Source organism: Erpetoichthys calabaricus, chromosome 4, assembly GCF_900747795.2.
Source record: "Erpetoichthys calabaricus chromosome 4, fErpCal1.3, whole genome shotgun sequence".
NCBI lineage: Eukaryota > Metazoa > Chordata > Cladistia > Polypteriformes > Polypteridae > Erpetoichthys > Erpetoichthys calabaricus.
This window is the reverse complement of record NC_041397.2, coordinates 43668710-43684624: the sequence shown is the minus strand read 5'-3', so window position 1 is coordinate 43684624 and position 15915 is coordinate 43668710. Positions and strand designations below refer to the sequence as shown.

The 15915-nt window shown below is 37.3% G+C and overlaps 1 protein-coding gene across 1 annotated transcript; it reads right to left on the bottom strand.

The window, feature by feature from the left end:
• Positions 1-12083: 12083 nt before the first annotated feature.
• LOC114651047 (olfactory receptor 52E4-like) lies at positions 12084-13086 on the bottom strand. Its single transcript, XM_028801003.2, has one exon. The coding sequence runs from the start codon at positions 13083-13085 to the stop codon at positions 12084-12086; it is 1002 nt and encodes a 333-aa protein (XP_028656836.2). The 5' UTR covers position 13086.
• Between the last annotated feature and the right edge of the window lie 2829 nt (positions 13087-15915).

Below are 15915 nucleotides of genomic sequence, written 5' to 3'. Positions count from 1 at the left end.
AAGTTAATGTTTGCATAGGTATTTAAACCTCTGTGCTTTGGAAGCTCCATCATTACACCAATGACAAATTAATTACAAAGGTGACAGTCGTTTAACAGTCATAATTAAACATGATGAGGTGCTACTTGTGAGTCCTTTCTGTCTCTCTGGATATAAACAGCCCCCTTTGTAAGGGCCGTAATCTTTGGTGGACAGTCACTGCAAAAATGAAAACAAAGGAGCATTCTACTGATGTGAGAAACAAAGTTATTGAAATGCACAAGACTGGGAATGACTATAAAAATATCAAAAGAGTTTGAATGTCCCATTGCGCACTGTTGCATTCATCACCAGAAAGTGGAAGGTTCATCAAAGTACACAGACTCTGACTAGAACAGGCTGTCCCTCAAAACTCAACATCAGAGTGAGACATCAACTGGTGAGAGAGGCGACTAGAAATCCAACTGTCACTCTCAGACGTCTGCGATGATCTTTAGCTGGAGTAAAGGTGCAGGGGTCCACAATTTCAAGAGTTCTCCATAAAACAGGCTTCTATGGGAGGGTACCATGAAAGAAGCCATTCCTTAAGAAGGTCCACATAAAACAATGTACGGCGTTTGCCACAAAGCATGAGAAAGACCCAGTTAAAATGTGGGAGAAGGTTTTATGGTCATATGAGACCAAAATAGAAGTTTTTGGACAGACGTAAGAGGTATGTGAAGTGTAACACTAACATTGCCCAGGCCTCAAGAAACAACATTCCTACAGTGGAATATGGTGGTGGCAGTCTCATGCTATGGGGATGTTTTTCATGTGCTGGGTCTGAGAATCTTGTCAGAGTTGAAGGGACAATGGATGGACACATATACTGCACAATTTTGCAAGAGAACTTGTTCCATTCTGCTATGAAAGCTCAGGAGAAGATTCATTTTTCAACATGATAATGACCTTAAGCATTAGGACAATGTGACACTGGGATAGCTCAAAAACAGAAAGGTGAATGTTTTGGAGTGGCCAAGTCAAAGCCCTAAGCTTAACCCTGTTGAGAATCTGTGGCACTGTTTGAAAACTGCTGTTCAGAGGTGCCATCTCGCCGACATAGAGGGTCTCTAGAAATCCTGCCAAGAAGAAAGGGGCAGAATCACTCCTGAGCAGTGTGCAGAACTGGGGCCCACTTACAAAAGAACGAAGGCTGTTACGGCAGCAAAAGGGTTCTTGACAAAGTATGAATGTGTTGGGCTTGAATACTTAATGCAAACATCAACTTTGGAGTTTTTCTTCTTCAGTTAAATATCTACAGAAAATGGTTTATTTAGAAATGTATTGTTACAGCACAAGAGTTCACATTAAAAAGAATGAATAAATAAACGTGGAAAAATCTTTTGTCATACAGAAAATTAGGATGACTTTTAAAGTGATTGAATACTTTTGCATGTCACTGTTTGTTTCTGAAAGGGCTTGGTGGTTATTATTTTTAACAGTATTTTCCCGTAATTCTGAAATATTCACGGGGCTGACGTGAGGTGCACATTCTGCTGGCTTTTTATTCAATCCTAGCTACATCCAGTATATGCTTGCAGTCAGCTACTTATTCATACAACTTTTGCACACCAGCTTCTTATTCTAACAGCATGGCAAAATATTCTACAGCATGTACATTAATCAGAATCATTACAAACTGATCAATTATTTGAAAAAATAAATATTCCACATTTTGGTTCTGCACAGGTCAAAAATGTTAAACACAACTTTAATTTAACAAAGGAATCTGTCTTGTCACAAAACTGTGAAAATTAAGGTGGCTGAACGTGATTTAACACTTTACAGTGCCCATGATAGCACAGTAAATCCTATTCATCAGATATTGGAGTGGAAATACGCAGGTACTCGTACCTGGCAGGGCAAAAATCGGCTGCATCTTAAAAAACCCATATGCCTTGTCACAAAACTGTGAAAATTAAGGTGGCTGAACGTGATTTAACACTTTACAGTGCCCATGATAGCACAGTAAATCCTATTTATCAGATATTGGAGTGGAAATACGCAGGTACTCGTACCTGGCAGGGCAAAAATCGGCTGCATCTTAAAAAACGCATATGCCTTGTCACAAAACTGTGAAAGGTAAGGTGGTCCAATATGATGTAACTCACATATACTGGTCCTAAATATGGAACATTTAGCTTTTCAAAGAATGGACACGATCATATCATGTCAAATAATATGCACGTTGCAGATGTGCAAGCAGTGGGGCATTGTGGTTAGGGCTTTGTCCTCTAAACCCTACATTTGTCTGTTCAAATCCTGATAGTGACACTGTGTGACCATGAGCATGTCACTTCACCTGTCTAGGCGGCACGGTGCGGGATCGCTGGGCATCAGAAATGTAACCAGTAGTAACTAAATGTTATACTGGATAAAGGCGTCAGTCGTAAATGTAGAATATTTTGCCTTTAGAATAAGTAACTAGTTTGCAAAAGCTGTGTGAAAAAGTACAGTCGCGGGTTGCAAGCGAGCATGTAGCTGGAAGTGAATAAAAAGACGACCAAATACGTACTTAACTTCAGCTTTGTGTTCATTACACACTCAATGGCTGATTCTATTAAATAGTAATAATTACCACCAAGTCCTTTCCCAAACCTATCGTGTGGAAAAAAATACGGCGCTGTTTAAAGTAAGCCCAGATCCGTCTCCTGTCAGCTTCTCTACACGCTCCATGACACTACCGGCCCCTGAGTTCCTGTTTCTTGCCCCGCCCATTTCCACTGAAGATCACGTGAACAACCAATATAGTTCGCACGCAGAACCGATATAGTTCATACACAAAATTCCAATAGTGTGCGTTCGCAAACCAGTATGTTTCATACGCAAAACCGATATAGTGCACGCATAAATCCAGCATGTTACTTTCACAACGCCGGCATAGTACGCACACATAAAACCGGTAGAAGACTGACAAGGACTCAATGTAGTACATACACAAAACCAATAGCGTTCATATGCGAAACCGATATATTACCCACATGAAACCAGTATAGTGCATATGAAAAACCAGTGCTATACGTAAGCAAACCAGTAGTATACGAACACAAACCAATATAGTTGATACGCAAACCGATTGCATACGCACGCAAACCAATGCAATTCCCTCACAAACCGATAGCAAACGCACGTGAACCAGTAATAAAGTTCAATTCAATATAGTTCATATGCAAACCAGTGCTATGCATATACAAACGGATATACTGTAGTTCACGCACAAACCGATAATATACGGACACGAACCAATATGGTTCATATGAATGAAACCAGTATTGTTCGCACGCAAACCAATTAAGTATGCACGCAAACCGATAGTAATCATCCATAAACCAATAATGTTCATGCGTAAACCAATACTTTACGTACAAAAATATATGATTTTTGGCCTGTTTGGCCCCTCATACTTTTCTGTCTTCACGCCCTTGATTGTTAATCTTTTTATTTAACAAATATTTTGATTAACTTTTAAAATTTTGTGACTGAATTGATCTGGGATTTCTGGTTCTAACTGAGATTGTCCACTTTCTAGTCGCTCCATGCTTTCCCTGAAGTTCGTTCGTTTAAAGATCCTGCTTCTACACATATATTTTTTGCAAATAACATCACCCGTCTCCGTGTAGTTAAAAATTTCTGACAGGAAACAAGTTCTGTCCTGGCGCTATATGGTAAATCTGTTTTAACAAGGATTGGCTCCAGCAGACCCCCGTGACCCTGTGTTCGGATTCAGCGGGTTGGAAAATGGATGGATGGATGGATGTTTTAACTAATCATTATTCCGTTTTGAACCCTGAACACCGTTTATTCAATGCACCACTTGAACTCTCTTCAGCTTTTCACTTATACATGTTTAAAGTAACACGGAAACGAGCGAAATGTTCAAGAACAACAGCATATACTGTTTTATATAGCACATTTCTGTTTGAAACTCGTTCAAATCGGGCCTATAATTGTGTTAGTTTAATTTATGTTTAAATTTGATAGTTTAATTTTGCTTGAAAATCTGGTCTTTTTATGAAGGACCATCTCAAATCCATGAACGACGCTCCTGAAATGTCTGAGTGATCTCTTACGCGCTCAGCTTAGAGGGAACAATTGTCTGGAATCACTACAGATTTTTTTTTTTACTTTTTTTCTGTCCACCTTGGCCACCTGACCTTATCATTGGACGCGTCTCAACAGACAATTAATTATATATAGATCGTATGTAAGTTATTTATTGTTTTTTGTTGTATATTATTTATGTATTATTATTATTGTTTAATTTTAAAGTTTTTTTTCTTTACTTCTCTTTTTTTTGGAATCACATAAAGTATTTTGAAGTTCATCTTTTGTATGAAAGTGTACTAAAGAAATTAATATTGCTGTTGATGATAAAAAAAAAGTAAAAAATAACCCAGCCACAGGGGATGCACAAACCAGTGTGTTTCTTCGTGCTGGTCAATAGCCAGGATAATTGGGGTGGGTTACGTCCGGAAGGGCATCTGGTGTAAAATTTTGCCAAATCAATATGCGGACAACAATATAAACTTTCATACCGGATCGGTTGAGCCCCGGGTTAACAATGACCGCCACCAGTACTGTTAGCCAACAGGGAAGAAGAAGAAGAAGAAGGAGAAGAAGAGAGGGGAGATGTGTCCGGAGGTAGGAGGAAAGTAAAGAGAGTGGAACTGAGGGTAGGAACTTTGAATGTTGGCAGTTTCACTGGTAAGGGGAGAGAGTTAGCAGATATGATGGAGAGAAGGAAGGTTGATATATTGTGTGTGCAAGAGACTAAATGGAAGGGGAGTAAGGCCAGGTGGATTGGAGGTGGATTCGAATTGTCCTATCATGGTGTGGATGGGAGGAGAAATGTGGTAGGAGTTATTCTGAAGGAACAGTATGTCAAAAGTGTTTTGGAGGTGAAAAGAGTGTCAGGCAGAGTAATGATTTTAAAGCTGGAAATTGGAGGTGTGATAATGAATGTTGCTAGTGCATATGCATAGTAAATTGGGTGTGCAATGGGTGAGAAAGAAGATTTTTGGAGTGAGTTGGATGAAGTGATGAACAGTGTACCCAAGGGACAGAAAGTGGTGATTGGAGCGGATTTCAATGGGCATGTTGGTGAAGGGAACAGTGGAGACGAGGAGCTGATGGGTAGACATGGTGTCAAGGAGAGGAATGAAGAAGGTCAGAGGATAGTGGATTTTGCCAAAAGGATGGACATGGCTGTGGTGAATGCATATTTTAAGAAGAGGGAGGAACATAGGGTTACGTACAAGAGTGGAGGAAGATGCACACAGGTAGATTACATCCTATACAGAAGAGTTGATCTGAAGGAGATTGAAGATTGCAAAGTGGTGGCAGGGGAAAGTGTTGTTAAGCAGCATAGGATGGTGGTCTGTAGGATGACGCTGGAGATTAAGAAGAGAAAGAGAGTGAAGGCAGAGCCAAGATAGAATACATGTGTGTAAATGAGAGGTAGGTCAGTGGAACGGTGAGGATGCAGGGAGTAGATTTGTGCGAAGGTGGATGACTTTAAATACTTGGGATCAACAGTACAGAGTAATGGGGATTGTGGAAGAGAGGTGAAAAAGAGAGTGCAGGCAGGATGGAATGGGTGGAGAAGAGTGTCAGCAGTGATTTGTGACAGACAGGTATCAACAAGAGTGAAAGGGAAGGTCTACAGGATGGTAGTGAGACCAACTATGTTATATGGGCTGGAGACGGTGGCACTGACCAGAAAGCAGGAGACAGAGCTGGTGGTAGCAGAGTTAAAGATGCTAAGATTTGCACTGATTGCGACGAGGATGGATAGGATTAGAAATGAGTACATTAGAGGGTCAGCTCAAGTTGGATGGTTGGGAGAAAAAGTCAGAGAGGCGAGATTGCGTTGGTTTGGACATGTGCAGAGGAGAGATGCTGGCTATATTGGGAGAAGGATGCTAAGGATAGAGCTGCCAGGGAAAAGGAAAAGAGGAAGGCCTAAGCGAAGGTTTATGGATGTGGTGGGAGAGGACATGCAGGTGATGGGTGTAACAGAGCAAGATGCAGGGGACAGGGAGGTATGGAAGAGGATCCCACTGTGGCAAACCCTAGCGGGAGCAGCAAAAAAAACAAGAAGAAGTTGATGATGTGAAAATTTAGTATTTACCAAATTGTGGGGTCAGTCTAGAGTTACCTTTCTCCCATTCTTGTTAACTACCCATGACAAATACAGTATTGACGTTTCCCGCATGACACAAGGATTCACATTAAGCTTGAAAGAGTAAGAAAACTGAGAGTTCCTTCAGAAATTGTTTCAGACTATGTATTCATATGATGTTTAGTAACTGAATAAAACAATTTCAAAAGCATTCAGTTGTTTTTCAATCACCCTGTATTGTGTGATAATAGAAGTTGTAACACCTTTTTAACACCACTGTTCCGAATGAATCAAAGGGACATAAGAATTAATGATAATGAAAGTGTTTATTATAACAGAAACACACATAAGGGAGTGATAAACAAAAGAGTACCTACAAAATAACATACATACATACATACAAAAATAAATAAATAAATGGAACAAAGATACTAATCTTTGAACCTGATTCACTAAAAAAGTATAACCTTCCTTCAACTTAAAATAATTAAGGTAATGATGCACACTTAATATTTCAGTCTGAGTCAATAGAATTTTTTATATAATTAATATCACTTTTTATGTTAAGGCAAATCATTTAGACTATGTGAGTATAATTCACTTGTTTTATAATGAGGTAAATCTATTTTTTAAGTTGTTACAATTTAAAATGGTTTATTGGTCATAAGCCTGTTTTTAATTTTAGAAATATTATGAACATATAACACATTGCAATGCTATACCAGAAAAATTTCTTTGTAGAAATCTCACTGATACAAACCCGCAATTTGTGCAAATTTCAAACATAGAATAGTAAATAAAAAAAGTACTTTGTGCATATCGGAACAAAAAAGCACTTGGCAGTGCAAATCTTTACAGTGTAAACTTCCTTCTTGAGCTTGGAATTGGAATATAATTCAAATAACCTTTAAAATGTTTCAATCTTTTCTCACTCATGATATCGTGTTAACAAATGATTACAAATGGTAGAGGTCACAAAATCACCTTCAGAAAGGTAATCAACATGAGTATAATAATATAGAATCAACCATCTATCAACACCTTATAAAATGATGCAAAACAATGAGAAAGCATTTTGATTTGTTTGTGAAACATCTGACAGCTTTGAGTAAAAAAGAACCAAGAGCAGAACATGCAAATACACTCACAAATGTAACAATTTTATATTTACATGCAGAAAACTGTCAAACTGTCTGTGATGCACTCTGCAGTGCAGAATGTAGTTTTGTGACTGTTGCAGTCATTTTTTTCGTGTCGAGTCCCATCAGGATTTTTGAGCAACCTCAAAAGTGAATCTAAACTCCTTGGGGTACTGGAGGTTAAGAGTGTTGATGAGTCCTAACAATATGATGAAAGCCGTTGTAACTGAAAGCAAACCATTTAGGACCTTAACACCTTCGATAAAAACCCCTATGTCTCTGGGTGGATAATAAAGACCTTCATCCTCTCTAAGGACAGCGATGGCCATGGCTGCATGCTGAAGATCACCAGATGCTTCCATCTCTTATGAAACCTGTCAGAAATTCCCATCACAAAACATTCCGGTTAGTAAAATAATGCAGATCATTTGAAATTGCTTTAAAGTCAGTAGGATCCAGTGTTGTGACAATCAAAGAGATAAATAGATAGAGGCACTACACAGACTTGAAATACAATGATCTGCCATGAGGAAACAGTCAAATTGACCAACATTTGTTAATCACCACCTTACCAGATAGTAGTGTCTCTGTCTATACACGTCACTGATTACAATAATGCCAATATGTTCTGTAATCCCAGGTAACTTGCATTGTTGCCACCGTATGACATATTATATATGGTAACAACATTATGAGATTTTATGATATGATAACGGTCTTGATATCAGTATTTTGCAATTGTTTATGTTCACAGTTATGCTTGGTTTATAAAAAATATGACAATATTTTATTCATTTTATTAATTGGCATTTGATCAATGCAAAAAAAAAAAAAATTATTAAAATCTGTTAATAAAATTGCGACGCGGAAATGCGTCCCCATAGGAACTTGCTGCTGAAACTAGCACAACTCTGAGGCACAGTGAGGTGGTTAAACATGGTAATTAAGATAAAAGGGAAAATCTGAGAATGAAGGGTTTTAAAATATGAGGACTTGCCGTCAGTCGTTAGCGTGTGAAGGGAAGGTGTTGTTGTAGTTCCATATTTTCTGTCTTTCTCCGTGTTTTTTAAAGACATTGTGTTTTGTTGGTGTAACATTTTTTTTGAGTTTTTTATTTCTGAGATCACAAATGTAAGAAAGCGCTATTGGTTTGTTGTTATTGTTTCTGTTGAGCAGGATTAGGTTAAGTTTGGTTGTGAAGCCTTTGGGTAAATTTCCCCTGAAACAGAATTCAGTTAGTTATGTCCTACAGCAATGGGCTCCGAGAAAGAAATGATAGCAACTTTATAAGGTGTGGGACATTGTCCACTAGGGGGGTCGTTTAACTGACCTGGGAATACAGAGGTGTGCATGGGCTGCTTGTGGGGAGAATAACAGTCTCCTATTAGTTAGTTCAGGCTCCTGATTGTTTGGAGGTTGGAGGAGCTCAATTATTTAAGACTGCTTCAGAGCCTTATTTTTTAGTTCATGGTCAGGAAGTTTTTTTCCTAGAGAGGGAAAGTTGTCTTTGAAGATAAAGCCATATTTTGATTATTTTTATTTTTTTCTATAATTTTTTTTTGACAATGTATGTCCTTGCTGAAGTTTATGGGTTATTTATTTATTTTTTTTCCTTTGTAAAATTTTTGTTTGTGAGTATGGACACTATATATATTCCTGCCCCAGAACTTTACTTGCCAAATAGGACTGATATAATAAACAGCTGTTTTACTTTTTCTTCCTGCCGTAATTCTTTTGTTTTGACTCTGCTGGGGTCAACTTCCGGTCCTGGTCGGTCACAAACTACTAGCAGGTTACCTACTCCCATAGGCAGCTTGTGACAAAAATATAAAACACATTAATCATATAAATCAATGAAAGAACCTGAATTCTTCCCAGAGAAAGGCATCACCTGGAAGTTCATTGTGGAACAAGCTGCATTCTGGCAAAGGTAGAAGCTGTGCTGAATTCTAGGCCTCTCACATATCTGCATAATAAGCATGTAGAACCCCAGTCATTAACACCTGTGCCCTTCTTGGTTGGCAAAACAAGTACTTGCTTGCCATCAAAGACATCTTCATCAGACATTCAACGTGTGAACCTGAACAATAAGGAAGTAGCTCAAAGACTGACATACAGGAACAGGCTTATGACTACATTTTGGAACCAATGGAGGAAAGAAGATTTGATTAACTTAAAATCCACTCATCAGTGTGACACTACCTGTGCCGCTGTGCTAAAGATCAGAGATACAGTGCTAATTTGAGAAGACAGAATCCCAAAATCTGGAAATTTGGAAGAGCTGGGGAACTTTTTTCAGGAAGAGATGGACTTGAACAGTCATGTACTGTCTGCACTTCATCTGGGATTATTTTGAGAAGACCAGTCCAATTAATTGAAAATTAGAAAGTAATGCTGAACAAATGATGAACACTTGTTTCATTGGGCAGGAAGGTTTTGAATCTTTATATAACTAATCATTTGCAGGAAGAAATATTTCTGTTAATTAATTGCAAACACTAAGCTGTTACACAGGTTATTTATATTACAAGTATATGCATGTGTGTGAATTGTAGATGGACCTGTATTACTCTGATGACAAAAGGAAAGAGAGAAGAAAGTTAGAAAACAATTGTCTGTGAGACTGATATGATGTTAAGTGAACTTGTTTATTGTTGTCTTATGTTAATTTACAATTAAACAAATAGTACATTAGAAGTTCCATTTTTCAACAGAAACCATAACGGTGCAGTGGGTAGTAGTATTTATTTCTGAATCCAATATCCTTGGTACAAAACAATGTACTTGCTGATTGTCCATGTGAAATTTGCACATTTCCTCGGTGTATGTGTGGACTTTTCTCCAGGTAGTCCAGTTTTCCTGTTCAATAAAGTTGTTTGGTTAATCTATTGGAATTGGACTCAAAGAAATTTATACACAAGAAAGCACATATACATTTTTCAGTAGCACTGCTTAATGTTATGAAAAAGAAATGTATTTTAAAATGGATGGATGAATAACTGGACAATTCTTGATTTGGGGCGGCATGGTGGAGCAGTGGGTAGCGCTGCTGCCTCGCAGTTGGGACATCTGGGAACCTGGGTTCGCTTCCCGGGTCCTCCCTGCGTGGAGTTTGCATGTTCTCCCCGTGTCTGCGTGGGTTTCCTCCGGGCGCTCCGGTTTCCTCCCACAGTCCAAAGACATGCTGGTTAGGTGGATTGGTGATTCTAAATTGGCCCTAGTGTGTGCTTGGTGTGTGGGTGTGTTTGTGTGTGTCCTGCGGTGGGTTGGCACCCTGCCCAGGATTGGTTCCTGCCTTGTGCCCTGTGTTGGCTGGGATTGGCTCCAGCAGACCCCCGTGACCCTGTGTTCGGATTCAGCGGGTTGGATAATGGATGGATGGATGAATTCTTGATTTGTTAATGTCCTTTATTTCGTCATTAAAATTAAACATCTCTGCAACCCAGAACTGCCTAGTGGCTTAAAAATTTATGGGAGTGTTATTTATTTACTGCAATCATTAAATTTTTATGTTTTGAATTTTAGTTAAGCAATAATGATAAAAACAAATATCAATTAAACATGACTAGTGAAATAAATTGGCTAAACATTTCAGTAAGAACAAGAAATGGAGTTTTATCAATTCGTATCTGTGTAATACCAATAGGCCAGTAAGTGTCTACTGAAATTTGGAGTAGTTATAACAGATTGGTGATCAGCTCAATGAAAAATATTTATTACAACTTGAATTATTGCTTGCAGAATACTATTTAATGAAAGACCTTAACTTTAACCACTTTTGGAAAAAAAATTAAAAACGAAGGAAATTAAAAAATATATTTTTCAAAGCTATTCTTCCCGAAGGTGAAAAAGACCAGAAACAAACCAGAAACAAGACAAAACCATTAAGATGAAACCCTAAACACCAATGCATAACTCTAAACCAGAAATCAAACTCAGAGGGAGAAACAGTATAATTGGAAACCTGAAGGCAGAGAAAAAGTATGTGTTTTGGTTGGTAGTTAGTGTGTGTGTGTTTAATTTGAGGGGCCAAAAAGACCATAAATCATATACCTTGTGCGTATTGCATTGGTTTACATGTGAACATTCAGTGCATTCAATCAAAACTGAACCTTGCATGAACACTGAAATCAAATCTTTTGATTTTATTTGTGGAAATTGTTATTATCACTAAACCTTCCTGTCTTCTTTACCTGATATGTAATATCGTTTTAATCTGGGACTGATGAACACAATCATAACTGTCAAACAGTGTGATGATAAAATAAGTGAGCACTGCAGTCATATACAAACAATCCTTTGAATTATGTGTAATGTTTATTACTAAAATGATACAGTGGAATATAACATTAAAACATGCATTGTTTATGTGCTGAAAAGCAAAACTGATGTTATGAATTTTTGCCTTTGTTAGGTTACTTAGTGTGCCTTATTTGTATTCAGCTGTATTCCCTTACATACTACTAGGTTTTGTTTGACTTTATTTAAACTTTTTTTGACTATTCTTCCCTTTTGTGGTAATGTGTAAATTATATGGTTTCTTTTGCTGTACACATACCAGAAATGTTATCATATACAGCACAAATAATGATGATTATCTATAAATGACGTGCCCGCCTTTGAAGTCTTAAAGTATGAATTTTAAATGAGAATCATTTGTGTCACTTTTGTAGGTCGGACAGCGAATGCGGTTTTTCACAAACAGTAAGTTACTACATGCACATCAGAAATTCTATGAACTTTAAAATTTGTTCTGAAGAAATTAGCAATACTTTTGTAAATAAGCAAACTCGAAATGTAAACCCTTAGGTTTCATTTACATAAGGTTCACGATTATCTTTAATATTTAAATGCTCAGTTTTAGGCTTAATCTTTTTCCCAAAAAGGTGCTTCAGGAAACCTTCCCGTATTTCTTTAGTTCTGACACCGTAGATTACTGGATTTAACATCGGCGGCACCAAAAGATACAACACCGTAAACGTAGCATGAACATGAGCAGGAACACTTTGACCAAATCTGTATGTAATAAAAGAAAATAACATTGTTGTATAGAAATAAAGTATAACAAATAAATGTGAACCACAAGTATTGAACGCCTTCAGACGAGCTGTTTTTGATGCCAGTTTTAGTACAGCTCTCATGATCATTACATAGGTAAAAATAATAAAAAATAGATCCGTACCAATTACAAAGAATGCAGCAGCAAGTCCGTAATAACTGTTAATAGTAATGTCTGTACATGCCAGTTTGACTACAGCCATATGGTCACAGAAGCAATGAGAGATGATCGTGGATGAACAGAAAGGCAGCCGGGAAGCTAAAACAGGAATTAGGCCTGTTAATATAAAGCCCCTCACGAAAAGTACTGCAACGATTTTAATAATATATGCATTTGTCAATATGGTAGTGTAACGCAAAGGGTTGTATATGGCAACATACCGGTCGTATGCCATAACTGCTAATGTCGAGGATTCTAACGATGATAGGAAGTGAATTACAAACATCTGAACAAAACAAGCTTGAAAAGAAATCACGTTAGCTCGGAGCCAGAACATCTGCAACATCTTAGGAATTGTAGAAGTGCATAGACCTAAGTCGATCAGAGCCAGAACACAAAGAAAGGAAAACATCGGGGTGTGGAGACTTTCTTCAAGTTTAACTACGCATAATATTATAATATTGCCCACAACTGCTACAGAGTACATAACAAGGAATGGAACAGACAACCATACATAATATGCCTCTAATCCAGGAAATCCCATCAAAAAAAAGTCTGGAGTCGCAACTGACAAGTTCGTGGGAGGCATTGCTTTCCTTCCTAGAAATAAGGGGGAAAAACAGGAAAATGTAAATATTAATAGACCAAATGTAATCGTGTATTAAAATAAACGAGGGAATACTAATTACTTTTTTTCTTAAGAACTAAGATTTCAACACAATCATTAAATAACTAAACATCCTCGCGTAATCAAATTATGGGTAGCGCTTTGTGGACGGAGACAGTCAACCGCCGTGCTAACTCACTCACCCTAATGTCTATAATAATCCCTGCTGGTGATCCTTACATGATATTTACCGCTCAACGTTTCCCTTTGTCAGATTGCATATGCCAATAGAAAGCCATTAAGTCTTCTCTTACTTTAACACGGCGGGGTTTAATTAAAGATGAAGGCACTGCTTACGAAATGAAGGGATTCGTCGATTCTGCCTGTATGCTTTACTACTACGAGCAACTGGAGACCTGAAGTATGCTGAGAAGTTTATAGTTTCTCCCTTATTAATGCTGCGTTCTCTGTGGAATTAATTTAGCGGCTGCCACGACTAAACTTCCAAGGAACGTCAGCTAATGAGATTTACTGTTTAATCCCAATAAACACATATTGTATCTTTCTTATTTTCAGTAATGTAGGCCTACAGTACATTTGTTTGTTAAGTTCATTCTGCTGCCATTATATATTATAGAGTTTAGTTGTGTAAAATGAAAAGAAGTTCTTCCATCCAATAAAATAAACTTTTACTAATATCGTATATTATACGTTTAAAAGTTACTGGAACAATTCATGTCCGTGCCATTTTACTCAAAGGTATTAATTGCTGCATGTTTCTTAAATGCTTTGTTTGTTTGAACAAATAATAACAAACTAGGCTTTTGTCTGACAGTTGCCAAATTAAGCTCTTAGGACGCACCGTATGTCAAATTTTACTACTGGTATATTTGATTTATGTATAAGACACGTACAAAAGTTAGACTGTGAGGATAAAAGGCTGCTGACGTAAATGTTCTATTAAAATAAAACCAATGAAAAGCCTCAGGTTTTTTTTAGCAACATGTTAATTCAAATACTACTTTTAAAGAAATAATGTTTAATTATAAATTAAAGAAACACAGTCTTCCAGGTTCTTTGTATATGAAGCATTTATTATTATTATTATATTTTCAATATATCAAACTCATTAACTACGTATATAGTCAGTAATCCATGCCCCCAAAAAACCTTGTCATCATGACTACTTTCTCTAAGGGCAGGCAGCAAAGTAAAAAAAAAAAAAAAAAAAAAAAAAACTACAAAAATGGATGCCCATGAATTATCAAGTAGAATGACAATAGGGAATCTGAGACGAAATTACTTTAGAACAAGGTGACTCAAAAATATGAACTATGTATTTTCATTTAAAGATACTGTACCCCAACTTGCCACGAGACTCACTGTATCAAATCTTGTAAAAAATGTAAAAGAAAAAAGAAAAAGAAAATAATAAATAAATAATTAAGAACTAGTTAAGAACATCTAGTAGAACGCGCAGTGGGTTCTGGCCGGCCTTTTGGCCTGGAATTTATGTTGGCCTTGCGTGTGCGTCGTGTGAGAAGCAAGTTCTAAATTTGTATTTCTGTATATAGCACAAAAACTATCACATGCGAATATTTACTGTATTGCATATGCTAAATATTGAAAAATAAACTGAATTGATATTTTTTTTTATCAAAGTTTATTTTACCCGAATTTTTTTCCTGTAAAAAAGATGCAACACGTTTTTGCGTTCTTAACAGATTACTTATCAAGGGAATGTCTTTCCCAAGCATTATCTATACGCAGGTCCTCACAATGTACCGCACAATGTTGCTATGATGAGTGACTGCCGCAAAGCAACACCTTTTCGTTTGTCCAGTGATGCGACCGCTTTGGTAAATATTACCATTTGGTTTAACTACCTAGTTTTCCATATAAAACTGTTGAATTGCCCCTAGAATATTCATGCTTTTAATATTATTATGCCAGGAAACACAGTTTTTTGAATGGATTTGCTTTAATTCCCAAATCTGAAAATTAACATTTAACTGTTATTTAGCCTAGTTGATTCATGGACTGTTAAAGTCTGGTAGGCTGATTTTATAATTTTATTTAAAATGAATCTACTGGAACTTAAAGGTGTAATTCCTTGCCATCTCGGTATCTTCACGCATTTGGCAACACGATCAAGGATATCCTGGAGCGCAAACACAGAAGAGTTCATTTTTCCAGCCAGCAAAAGTTATCTATTAAAGCTTTCAGCTCATGAGGTGTCGCGTGTCTTCGCTGCACACGTTCTTTTCTGTCTTCACGCCCTTCATTGTTAATCTTTTATTTAACAAATATTTTGATTAACTTTAAAATTTTGTGACTGAATTGATCTGGGACTTCTGGTTCTAACTGAGATTGTCCACTTTCTAGTCGCTCCATGCTTTCCCTGAAGTTCGTTTGTTTAAAGATCCTGCTTCTACACATATACTTTTTGCAAATAACATCACCCGTCTCCGTGTAGTTAAAAATTTCTAACAGGAAGCAGGTACTGTCCTGGCGCTATATGGTAAATTTGTTTTAACAAGGATTGGCTCCAGCAGACCCCCGTGACCCTGTGTTCGGATTCAGCGGGTTGGAAAATGGATGGATGGATGGATGTTTTAACTAATCATTATTCCGTTTTGAACCCTGAACACCGTTTATTCAATGCACCACTTGAACTCTCTTCAGCTTTTCACTTATACATGTTTAAAGTAACACGGAAACGAGCGGAATGTTCAAGAACAACAGCATATACTGTTTTATATAGCACATTTCTGTTTGAAACTCGTTTAAATCGGGCCTATAATTGTTTTAG

Coding starts and splice junctions, on each gene's coding strand:
- LOC114651047 (XM_028801003.2), bottom strand. CDS start 13,085: ATGCCTCCCACGAACTTGTCAGTTGCGACTCCAGACTTTTTTTTGATG.